General features: G+C 34.3%; 1 protein-coding gene across 5 annotated transcripts in view; it reads left to right on the top strand.

Moving 5' to 3' along the window:
- Positions 1-12,642, top strand: part of MEI4 (meiotic double-stranded break formation protein 4) — a 137,270-nt gene extending 124,628 nt beyond the window's left edge. For all 5 annotated transcript variants that reach the window (XM_026792741.2, XM_026792739.2, XM_074538345.1 and 2 more), the window contains one exon: positions 9,023-12,642. In XM_026792741.2, the coding sequence (XP_026648542.2) occupies positions 9,023-9,274 (252 nt within the window). In that variant the 3' untranslated portion in view covers positions 9,275-12,642. The remainder of the gene's footprint in view (positions 1-9,022) is intronic.
- Positions 12,643-13,069: the final 427 nt, after the last annotated feature.

Below are 13,069 nucleotides of genomic sequence, written 5' to 3'. Positions count from 1 at the left end.
TCTACCTGAATCAAAGTTTGGTTTAATATTAAGTTAAATATTGCCTTGAACACTAATAGAATATTAAGCCTTTAATTATGGAAGATGAAAAAGAACTGCATAATGAGAAGGAAACCTGTCTTCTTCAGCAGTATCATTTTTTATCTATTAAAATTATACAGAGGCTTAGATTGCTTGTATGAAAGGGATTCAGAAAGCAGATGCCAACTTCTTTTTCTTAAAAACATTAAGCTTGTGTTCCAACCAGGTTTGTCTTTTTCCTCACACAGGGCAATGCCTAGAATGACTCTTCTTGCTCTTTAAGTGTTTTGTTTTGTCTTGTTTTTTTCCTGGATTTTCTGTTTTCTTCTGCAGCAAATAAATACAAGCATCAAACACACATTTGTTCTCAGTTAGTCCAAAAACACCTGGGTTTGCTTATGTTTGGGCTGTTTTTCTTTATGATTTTGAACCTGGAGTGGTGGATTCTGTCTCTGGCTTTGAAGCAAGGACTGATCTCATTTAAAATGAAGGAGGATTCAGGTAGAGCCACTGGTTGTAAGCTTTTAGAGCTGCAAACTAAAAATGGGAAGATTTTCTTCCCTGAAGTAACTTACTTCAGATAGAGGGTGGGGCAGAAAATTAAACTGAGATAGAAAAACATGGGAATTCTGCCTGTCACTGTGCTTACAGTAAATGTTCAGAAGAATTTGGAGATGTTTTCAAGAACATTCTTCGAGTATCCGTCTGTTTGTGATATTCTAGGTGAAGAGGGATTGATTGATTGATTGATTGAGTGTATCTGTGGATTTCACTGTCATACAACTGTTTACTTTTCGTTCACCCCATACAAGCTTCCAGCTTTCACAGTGTCCTGTGGCAAGCAATTTAAGGGCATGTTCTGTGAGAGCCTTCTGCCTTGGTTTGTTCTTGGCCCAACCATCTGCCAACTTGCTAGGTTCAGTTGATTCTTTCCATCCCTAGCATTGGAAGAGATAATTTTAGGAAGTCAAGCTCTATGTGTGGCAAAGTCATCGTGCTTTTAGGAAAAAAAGGCCTTATGAGATGAAAAACATGTTGAAAAACTTCTTTTCAAAAATTAATGAATTATGGTTCAGTACAAATAAATGTGTATCTTGCATTACTGTCAGGGTTGCCTGCCCAGTGCTAGAGTCACTAAAGCAAAGTGATTGCTATTTATTTTCAGAGCTTCTTCTGCATTTTCTAAAAGAGGTGAACTATCAAATCTTTTGAAACTAATGTAGCTGTATTTTTCAGCATTCCATTGCTTTCTGATGTGATTTTAATTAATGGAGGAATTTTTATTATTGCTATTATTCAAAACTTAATGTTATTACCTTCACATCCTATTACCTTTAAAAATTTTATATATATGATGTTTCTTTTCAAGACTTGCTTAGAGCACTGTCCTTGCTGTACTTACAACACTTCTTGCAGGACAGAACTTAATTTCTTACATCAACAAACAGCATCTATTATTTCAAATACAGTTATTTCATGTAAGTAGGCAAGTCCTCCAAAACCACAAAAAAGCCCTTTCTCTAATACTGAAGTTCATGACTGAGAAATTTTATTCATTGTTTTGTTGATTGCTTTCTCTTGATAGAGACTTTATGTGGGATAGCCTGACCTATAATTTCATTTTCAAGTTAGAAATAATCTTAAGTAGCCCATTTGATTTGTAAGGACTCACACTATAACAAGATATATTCACAATCTTTATTTCAGTTTATTTTCTGAGAAAAAATATAAAAGCAAAATTAAACCAAAATATTTCACATGCTTCAATTTGTGAAGAATTAATTTTTATAGTTTTAGAACAAGTTTCAAAAATAACATCTGTGAGAAGTCAGATTTGAAGTATATGTCTTGTAGGTTGGAATAAAATGTGTTTATAAGTTCCCATTATCCTAAGAAGGTTCACAGATTTGTACTTTTTGGCTGTTTTTTCCAAATGAGATAGCTTTGTAACTTATATTTTAGCTTTCTTTAATTGGATAAAAGGGATTAATATTTGAGTTTTAAAGTTTTCTGCGTCCGTGTTATGTTACTTGCAAGGCAGTTGTGAGTCTTACTCCAAAATGGAAACGTCAGTGCTCTGCTGCTGACATATTTAATTTTTTACAATATGTTGTGGAAATTGTATTACTAGATAAGAATAATATTGCTGAAGATGTCTTGGGAATTTCTTGTAATTCAGTGTGTCACGCTAAGGGCTAGTAACAGATGACCCTGCTAAGTGATGTGTGGAAGAGGCACGATGCAGAGATGCTTCAGGGATATAAGTATCTTCCCCTTGGGAGATAGCAAAGACAATAAACACTTCAAATTCTATCAAAAGTATTTTCCAGGGTATGCCAAATAATTATGTCTAGACAGATACTATTTTTGCAAGATTCTTACTATTGCTTCTGAAACCTTCTAAAGTGAAGGACTAGTGACTGCACATGCTGTAGATTAAATTGTTCTAAGAGTTGAGCTGATGGTCTCTCCTCTGGAATTTAACTGTTAAAAATGTTGGTAATTCCTTGACCCTTTCTGCAGTCACATTTGCTCTTGATCTGCAAGCAGAATAGTTGAAACTTAGGGATCTACTTGAGAATAAAGGGTAGATACTCAGCATGAGTAAATTCAGAAATAGAATTTCAGAACCCATGGAATAAAAAATGACAATATTTTGAAAATTTGGTCTGTGAGAGTATAAATTTAAATAAGGGATTTCACATTATATGAATTTTGCTTGAAATACTGAAAGAGTTCATATATTGGTTTGAATTTACTTGGCAAGCGAATAATTGACATGGTTATGAGCATTATGATTTTTAGGAGGGTTGTTCAGGAGATTGGCATTTCAAATCACAAAACAAGCTCCTAAAGAGACATGCTAATCAGCTAAAAACCAAACCCTGCATCATGACAATTTTTAATTACCCTTTACCTTAACACAGTAGTACTAGAAATAGAACAGAAATATTTCTAGTAAAGACTTTCATGCATGCCTGCCTTAAATATTTTAGAGGTATTTATTTTATTATTTTATATAATATATATTATATATTTGTGTTATTTTTATATATGTTATTTATTATGTTATTTAAACACTAAACAACAATTCTAGATAATCTCTTTTATCCTACTGTGATTTTGTATTCTGTGGATATTGTTGGGTTTGTAAATTTTAATGATCAGAGGTTATTTACAGGTTTGCTGACCGTCTACTTAAGATTTCTGTCTTGTTTTGAAATTAAATGCCAACTATCCAAATGTTATTTCTCTTGTATTTAGCACTTGAACACAGCAGTAAGTAACCTGGATAGGAATTTCTCAGAGGAAAACTGAAGGGTCAAGAAGAGAATTCCCTGTGAGAATTCATCTTAGTTATTCATAAAATGAGGATGTATTGACTTAAGGAAACAATTCAGTGATTCTTGAAACATATTTCCATTAAACTCTAGTCTAGACTGGATGAGTAGAGCAAAACAGTGTTGATTCTACTGAAAATTAAGGTTTTCACCATTCGCTTTGTAAATACAAAATTTACCAAATGGTGGCCATTTGTTGATAGAGGGTCCAGTCAGTCACTTTCTTCTTGTTTTTCATTATGCTCATTTAGAAACATTCTTTCTTAGAAGGTGATGCTGTCAAATATTGCTCCATTTAGGAACTTGTAGTTATAATTAGATACTCATTAGAACTGTAGTGTTAAAATGCAGAAAACCATTTCAGTCTCCCTCCTATATGCAGGCATAGTGAGCACAGAAATAAGTTTTTAATCTAGGTGAACATCAGTGACTGCATTAAGTATGTCACTTCCTTTTTGTTTAGTCTCAGTCACCACCCTCTCAGTTCTAAATGGCCATCCCCTCTTACCAGAAAGACAAGGCAGCAATAAAATGAAATAACAACAGAGTTGGGGTAATTGTCTACTATACAGCACACCCAGGACTGTGTGTCTCTAGGAACATGTAAATCAAGCTCAGAGATTTTCTATCAGGCTTGCTCCTCTTCAGACATTTTCAAGTGGTTTGGGTAACTTCCATCTTCCTGTGGGACATCAGCTTCCACTTGCTCTGTGGCCTCCTGGCCCATGAATTTTAACTTTCTTGCCCAGAATTCAGTCTACATGTGTACTTGCCTTTAGTAGACACCTGCACGGAAGCAAGGGGCATTGGGGTGTTTGCTGAGGTGGTGTTCATTTGTTTCTACCTTCTCTGGAAAATTTCTAGGAGCTTTGGCTACATTTTCTTGCCAGAGGAGGGGACAGACAGGCCATGGGGAATTTTTCCTGGAAATGGCTTGATGGCAGATTTGGTTCTGTTCTATCTTTTATGTTCCGTAAGCAAGTAGTCTCAGCCCAGAAGCTGATGCTGCTGCAATTCCTGCTGCCTGTGCTTCCATTGGAAGGCAAAACTAGCCAAGCTGTAACAGTTCTTTTTGTGTATTTTGGTCTACCCTTTATGCTTCTCTGACAAATACACATGTAAAAGAGGAGAAATACTACCTTTTATCACTTGATGTTCCAGTGAAATTTTACTTAGAATCTCTTGAAACATAAAAAGACACTTTACTAGCATAAAAAGTTATATCCCTGATGAATAGTAGAGGTTTGCCAAGAAATGGAAAAGGCAAAACTTGCAAGATAAAAATTACAAGAAGCAAAACTGTAAGGATATGATTGATTGGGAAGATTTGGGCAGAATACTTTTCTGCTAAAATAACTGTCTAGAAGTGTCAATTTTATTACTTTCTAAACACTTTTCTTTTGAGTTTGATTAAAGTTTATATTGGTATGTCAGTGTTTTATATAGGATTTTGTTGTGTAGAACTACTTGTTGAAACTTATATTTAAACTTGGTATTGCCATGGGACTTAAAAAGCCTAAATAGATGTTAGTTAATTATAGAGATAGAAAAAGAGGAAAGCTTTTTGTCTCTAATCAAATGTAATGATGCTTTGAAATTAATTTTAATTGTTTTCATTTTGTCAGAAGTTTCAGCATATAAATCTTCTGTTCTAAACCAAAAAAAAAGAAGTTTTCCCAAATTAGTACCATTCCTCCTATATTCCAGAGAGCATGCAGGTGTTGCTGACACTTCTGCATAAGCATCTGAGCTGCATGAAAGCAGTTGCCATGAATGTACTCTCTTTCATCTATTTTTTGTTTGCACTGGTAAAGTATTGTCTCTGTTCTGTACATACTTTGAGATGTAAAAGGAATAAAATTACTTTCCTCTACTCAGAAAATGTCATCAGCCTCCTGCATGTGAAAATCCCAAGCCCAACAGGCTGCATCACTGGGACTATGGCTTGTGGCTGGTGATATAAGAATTGTAGATAATTCCTTCAATTTCTTTGCTTGTTTTATATTGCTGTTACTAATGACATTTAAATAAATTTTAAAAATGTGCATAAACCATTAAGACAAGAAAGCAAAAATATTCTAAGTACAATTAGGAAACTGTTTCCTAATCTGTTTATCAAGACTCCAAATCTGTCCATTAAGACAGCAGCAGCTTGGAATTTGATCTGGGGCCCCCTCATCTGTTTGTTTGTTTGTTTTTGCAAAGAGGAACTATAATAAAGGGCCAGGGACCTGGAACACAGCAGTTTCTTTTAACATATTAGTACTGACTATGATAGCATTATAATGAAGACAGGTAAGAGAACTTCTCCCCTGTTTTCAATTATGTGGCAAATTGGTGTCCATTTCCAGGTGGCCGCCATGTAATGTACAAGAAGCTTGGAGAATTAATTTCAACCAAACATTTTGATACTTCTTGCATTCTGAACTTGGTTATGTGAATACAATTAATTTTGATTAGCAGATCATCAGATCCAGCCAGGAGATCCTTGTAAGCCTTGTTTCCATCTTACATAAAGCTCAATTTTATATAAATAATATTTTTAAACATTGTTTAACCCTAAAATGTTTGTTTGTATAAATTGATGAGGACTGATCTCATAAAGTATAGCGTCCAAAATCCATATTGCTTACCTGTCTGATTATCTTAAAATTTATTCTGAAAAGCAGAGTTAGTGTTAGAGTTACTTAAAATTAGTATTAATATATTGTGGAATAGCAGCATATATATATATATATATATATATGTAAATATATATATGAGACTTGCTTTATAGATGCACCCTCAGGACTTTCTGGTGTGTACACATACATGCACAGCTACCCACTCACACACATTGGTGGGCAAGATTAATAGGCCTGTTATCTGACTCGGCACCATTAGGAAACAATAAAAGCATCCCTTTACCAATTATGCAGCATGAATTTGTATTAGTACTAGTTGCATCAATCAGTGCTACAGATGACATCTAACAAAATAAATAGAGACACATTTTGTTCAGATTATTAAATGGATTGGAAAGGTTAATAATAAGCCTTGAGCCAGAAAATGTTATAGACTGATTTTTCCCCCCCTCAGTTATATAATGCAATATTTCAAAGTATATTTGTCTCCAGAAAAATAATTATCTCAAAAAATATTTTCTCCTAGCTATCATACTTACCTTTTCTTTTCAATATCAGTTCTGTGTGAGTAAAGCAATTTTCCTTTAATGCAGTAGTATTTGTAGAGGAAACTAATTAGTTAACTTGTGGATCCTATTATCTATAATCAGATAGTTTACTAAGCTGCAATTAGTTGCACCTTTTAAGACCCACTGAAAGTAACACAATTGTTTAACTGCTTGGAAGAGCCTGAGGTTATGGGAGGAAGTGAAGTGATATAATTTGCCTTTCTAAAACATTTTATATTGATTACTCATGTAAAGGAGTGAATTTTCAAGGCAAACACTTCAGAGTCAAACAAAGAATTTTTGTTGTATGTCTAATTTCCAAATTGCAGGAACTAAGAGCACAGAACTTCCATTTATGTGTCTACATAGTCATTTTTTTTCTGAGCACAGTCACACTTTACCACTGTAAAGACTTCCAGGACATGGTATATCTGTGGTTCTAGTTTGGAGTGGGATGAATTACCTGCTGAAGGATCCTGGGAACTGCTCAGTTGCAAAAGCTCAAGTGTCTAATAGCACACCTAAGGTATTCCTCCTGGCTTACAGCTGCTGCCCTGGGGCGTGTGAAATGGCAATAGGCATCTACATTCAAACAGCTCTGGGCCACCCCTTGCTGCCCTCCATCAGCTGAAACAGGAACAAGGGATAACTGTCTCAGCTTGTTCATGCCTGTGTTTGGTCAGATGACCCCTACACTGAAAATGTTAGGAGCAGACTTTGTAGGGCTTTAGAATCATCTATTTCCTAGAAATTCAATAAACCATTAATAACACCTACTTTCACAACTTTGAAAGCTGTAGTTTAGTCAAATAAGCAAAGTAAATATATTTAGCTCCTTACTATTAGTTAACAGTCAAAACAATCAGTGTGAAGTCATGATTGCTCTAGAGTTGGATGTTCAATATTTGAAGAAACAGTCATATTACCTTTGATTTGGAAGGAGCTTTTACCAAATTAGGCAGTTTGATAGGCAGAACTGAACTTTAGAAATATGCAGATACTTAATATACTTTTATTAAATAATGTAATACTTTTTCATTTTTCACTCTCTGTTCTGATAAGAATGTCAACACTGAATTCTTAGCAGCAGCTTCTGAACTGTACATTTTTCTTAGCAGGGTCCAGGGAGACAGAATAGGAGTATGCAAGGCTAGGAATGATATGTTTTGGTAATGAATCTATATTTCAGGATTTCTAGAGAACTCAGCAAAATTCTTTTTCTACACTGAGCCTTTGCAACAGGATGGCTGTGCTGTCTTAAATTTGTTTCTGAGGTGGGAGTCTACCTGAAACCATTACCCCAGAGTGCTTCAACAGAGATTTTAGGCTTAATAACTGCTCTCTTAAAAAGCAAAATAAGCAATCTCTGAGCCAACATCTTCCTCATTTTTAGCTGGAGAAGGTAAAGTGCTGTCTTTTTCTTAGATTCTAGAATAGAATTCTTGGAATCAAAAAAACCCCATATATATATTTTGTGAAACCAATGACTGTATAATAGATTTCACACTTTGAGAAGTCTTACAGTTTGTAATCTAGACTGAGGAAAATGGTTTGATGTCTTGTCATAGACCCATGTTGAAGCTCTGACCCATCTGGCTTTGTACCACAGGTCTAAACAGTTCTTTAGATTTGCTAGAGCTATTGGTCCATTTTCTAAAATATATAATTAAATTTTAGCAGCTATGATTTTACCTTTCAGTTCTGTTCCTCTACCTACTGTAATAGCAGCCTTTTTCAGAGCAAGGTCATCTCATATTATTAGTAGATTTTACTGTTAAGGACATAAAATTTCATTCCAGAGAGACAATTCTTCAAGGTTCAAGTTTGTATCTTACCAGTTATTTCCTATGTACAGAAAGCTTCTATGTAAATTTCCAGTTTCTAGATAAAGGACAGGTAAATTTATATTGGATAAAGCTGTAAGAGTTCTAAGAAAGTTTTAGTTTGGTCAGTGTCCTTGTTCCAGCTTATTTGACAAACTGAATATTCCACTTTAGGTGGCTCAGAACAGGCTTATGCATTTTGATTGAGATTTTTGACTTTTAATTTGCTTTTTAGAGGTGTCACTTGAATAGATGAGTGTCTATATTTAGGAGTAAAAAATTCTTTTTTGCTTGTTATTTCATTTCTCAGAAATCCACCAATTCTAATTATATGCCCAAAACAAACAAAACTGTTATTGTAGTTGGTTTTCTGTACATCACTATGGTATGTCACAGCCTGTGGATAATTAGGTAAAGCAAATTCTCTCATGAAGAGGAGGTTATGTTGACTTTTCATTTGGTAGTGTGATGCAGTCTTAGTGGCTTGACTGTTACCACAAAAAGGAAAACATTTTTTAGAAGTAATCATACTGAATGTATAGGTGTACTGATTATATAAATAATACTGCAAATTTTAACAGTATTCCTTAAACTGTCATCTGACATGTTAGCCTGCAGAAATGTTTTCACACTCTACTTATGTACTGATTTTTTTTTATTCTCAGGCCCAGTCTGTGTATGACATTGCCCAGTATGAAAATATTTTTCTTTTGTGCATGATTCTGGAACAACTTCTTCAAAATGAGACAGAAGAAAGTACCATTTCAAGCTCAGACTATGGAAGAGAAGAAAAAATCAAATTTTTGAAGAATCTTGATCAAGTTATTCTTCAGCTCTCAGATGAATTCCCTTTGTTTTCTTTATATTTGTGGAGAGTGAGTGTTCTTTTGAACTCAGGTCAAATGCAAATTGATTAAAACAAGCAGCCTACTTTTTAACTATGCATTTCTTGTGGGATTGCACTGGAAAATTTTTGAGCTAGACAGTGATATTATCCTTATTGAAAAACATGTACTTTATACTACTATTCTATACAGCAGTTGCAGAAATAATGCAATTTATTTCCAATTCTGAATATAGAAAAAAATGTAATAATCCATGTGCCATTTTCAATAAATGCTATTTCTTGTAATAGAAAAGAGTGTTTTGGTGTTTGTCCACACAGTGAAAATGGAACAAAGTTGTTTCAGGAGCTGTTTGAAATAAACACTATGAATTTTAATGTACAGTCATAGTATGTGTGTAGAGCTTCCAAGCTAGGAGACTAAGGCCTCTCCTTTAAGAGTTGTGTAGTTTCTCTATGACTTTGAGACAGTGTCTGGTTGGTTGAAATAAAAATGGTAATTTTAAACTTGATAACTTCTCAGTAAAAAATCTTACAGGACAGACTTCGTTACTGATAATCAAATGAGTCATTACTTGAGCAAAATAAAACCTGGTGCTCAGTTTCACAAATTTCTTAAATTCATTTTATGCTGCTTGGCTTTACTTGTGTATGCACAAGTTTAGGTACAACAGGCCTAATTCACTCTGAGCTGAGTAATGATTTCAGAGAAGTGTAACTCATTTAATAGTTATTTTAAACCTTTCTGTTAAAAATTAATGAATATTTCTAAAATCCCTCTTGATATATTTACATAATATCTGATATTTAATGGGATTTTTTTCTGTGTGATGGTATTATATACATAGTAATAATTAAAGTAACATATTTTAGCAGAAATTGGCTTAAAAGGTCTTTAAAGTGTGAACTCAACAATATCTTAACTGAACCATAGTCTTTGATAAATCTAATGGATAACTATTATAATGAATTGCTCTGTTTTTCTGTTAGATAAACAAGATTTTAGTTTTATTATGTCTCCTAGAAGTGTATATTCACTATAAATGCAAAACATTTTGAGCATTAGTCCTTGTCCTTCCCCTTGAACTTGTCAATCAATTTTTATGTCAGGAAAATTGTCTGAAACACCGGTATATTGTTAATTTGAATGCATTTATTTTGTAATAAACCTCTTCTCTTTATATATATGTAAAATACATTGATATTTAAAAAGCTTTGATGGTGAATTGGCTCCCCAGAGAGTGTTTCTTAGTTAAGACACTGGCCCCCATTCTTATTCTTAAACTTCCTATTTGACATTATATGGTAATCTTTTTTTAATGCTTTCTTCTAGCTAACTTTCTTCCAACAGAAATGCTTGATTTGCTAAACAAGCATTTCTGACTAGTCACATGAGAAAAATCAGATAAGTTTAGCCAAACTAAAGAAAATAAGTCAGTGTGTAAGTTTGGTAGCCACTCAGGAACTGTGCCATTTCTGTTGCTGCTTGATTCTTTGTTTGTTTCATTCAGGTGGAGGATCAGTTCTTCCTTCTCCCTCCACAGCACTGAAAGCCTGATTGCAAAAACAAAAAGGAAAGGAATAAACAAAATGCACAATTATCTAACTGATATAATAATTTTAATTTTTTCAAAAAAGCTTCATTCAAATATAGTAAGTAACCAAAAGACACAAAATGCAGAAGGATACTGACATCTTTATAATGGCAAAATGTGTAGTTTCAAGCCTGTTATTTGAAAAAAAAGTTTCAACCCTAGATTGCATACCAAATTTGTTCATTGATTGGCAAAAAGTATTTTTGTTGTTAGTAGTGTAACTCAGGCAAAAAAGGGACACATATTTTCTTCTTATTCATAGCACTTTCTCACCAGCAAGCTCTCTAGGCCACTAAAAAAGCAATGGATATTTTGGGAGATTTATTCATCCTTGGTGAATTTTGAAATGACTGCTCACTTGAGACATGATTTTTGAAATATGTTTTTTCACAGCATACAGAAAGAGAAGGTTTTGTATCCAGAGATGACACAACTACATGGCACTTAGACTCTGACAGGGATTTGGAACCGTTGCACCGCTTTGAAGTTGTTGAGGCAGATTGAGAGTTCCCCTTGCAGTGCCATTGCAGCAATCCAGGCACATACACACATCTCTCTGCAAAAGTGCTGTAAACTGCTCAGCTGGGCCCTCCTTATCTGCTTAGTGCAGAGTTAAATAGGGCAGCTTTGGTGTGCACAATAACCCCTGTGATCAGGATACTTGCTAGATTGTTGTCTCTTGTTTCTTGGAGATTTTTCACTAAGAGGGGACTTGCATCAAGATGAAAATGCGCAAAGGTAGACTTGTACTTTTACATGTCTCCATGTGGTTGAGATATCTAATCTATGAAACAAAGTGTTTTGGTCTGGAGATCTAGCTGTTACCCCAAAGGACTGCAGATCTTCTCTAAGTCTTGGGTCACATTTCCTCTCTTCATGTAGATGCCTCTGATACCTTGAAGCATCTTTAGTGGCCCTGTCACTTGAAAGTGTCTGTTTAAAGAACCAAACAGTGATGATAGCATGAGCTTAGATATGGAACTCACCACTACAAATATGCATTTAGGTGTCTTAAACTGAAAACTAAACCCCCACATTTGTGATACCTTATATGTTTTAGTAGGAAATCCTAAGTTTAAATCCCTGCTCTTCAGATAATTTCTGCTCTTATCCAATGACTATCAGATTTAATTTGAGTAAACACCACTGTCTTTAGTTTTGAAATTACCAGGATGACTGAGATAGTTCCCAGAGGATTTGCAACTGGGTTACAAGAAACCTGCCTGCAGGTTTAAACAAAGTCTTCAAGTACTTAGTAGGTTTGACCATGTCCAAGTTTTACCTGTCTGGCTTCCAGAGAGAAATACCAAATCCAGAGAAAGTGCTCTTTGCTGAGTGTAGGCTATTGTCTCAAAAGAGCAATCTCAAGGTCTGATGTGCTGAGCCTAACATCTCATAGACTTAAAGAGGGAACACTGAAAATAATTTGTTCTGACCTGTCATTGTTCTCTGGAGTGTTTTACATTATTTACCCTTGGAATTTTAAAATGAACAGTTCAAGGAGGTTTCTTTTGTATTGCACATCTCTTTTTCTGTAAATACATGTACTTTAGATGTTGGCAAAATGCAAGTGTTCTGCAAATGTAAATTGTTCAGCCTTATAAAAACAAATGTATATATAAGCACACACAGTTAAATTATATATTTATGTGGTTGAATTACCAATGCTTATTTATTAGTAGCCTAATAACAGTTTATGATTTTATAATTTGTTGTTCTGCCACATTCGTAGCTTTCTGGGTGACTGACTTTCATGCCTGTCTCTATCTGTTAAAAAGAATTTTGTGGTAGAGTGTCTCATTTTACTAAAATAGAAAAATTATGAGAAAAAGAAAATAAATTTTTATTCTACTGCTTCTTCATTGACTGTTCTATTCCCTGAAGAGTTTTTCATGCCTACTAAATGGCAGCAGTGGGTGAGATTTTGAAGTACACTATCTCAGAATGTTTTTGTAAACTTAATTTGGAGTTTCTTCATAATCTGTTCACAATTTATTGATTTTACAAGTTATTGCTTATATATGTTGGTAACAGTGAAAAAGGAGCTGCAGCTTATTTTAATCCTATAATAATATTTTTTTCATTCTGTTATCTGTGCATTACTGTCTGATACAGTTTGTAGTGTACGGTGGTGCAACATTAGTTAATGTTCACAGGATCATAGGAAAATCTGTGTTGGAGGAGACTTCAAGGTCTCTAGTCCAGTTTCCTGCTTCAATCAACATTAACTGTGGGATCAAATCAATGTTGGTTAAATCAATGTTGTCTGTTGC

Source organism: Zonotrichia albicollis, chromosome 3 (genome assembly GCF_047830755.1).
Source record: "Zonotrichia albicollis isolate bZonAlb1 chromosome 3, bZonAlb1.hap1, whole genome shotgun sequence".
NCBI classification, from domain to species: domain Eukaryota; kingdom Metazoa; phylum Chordata; class Aves; order Passeriformes; family Passerellidae; genus Zonotrichia; species Zonotrichia albicollis.
The sequence above is the reverse complement of the archived record's forward strand: the minus strand, read 5'-3'. Positions and strand labels throughout refer to the sequence as shown.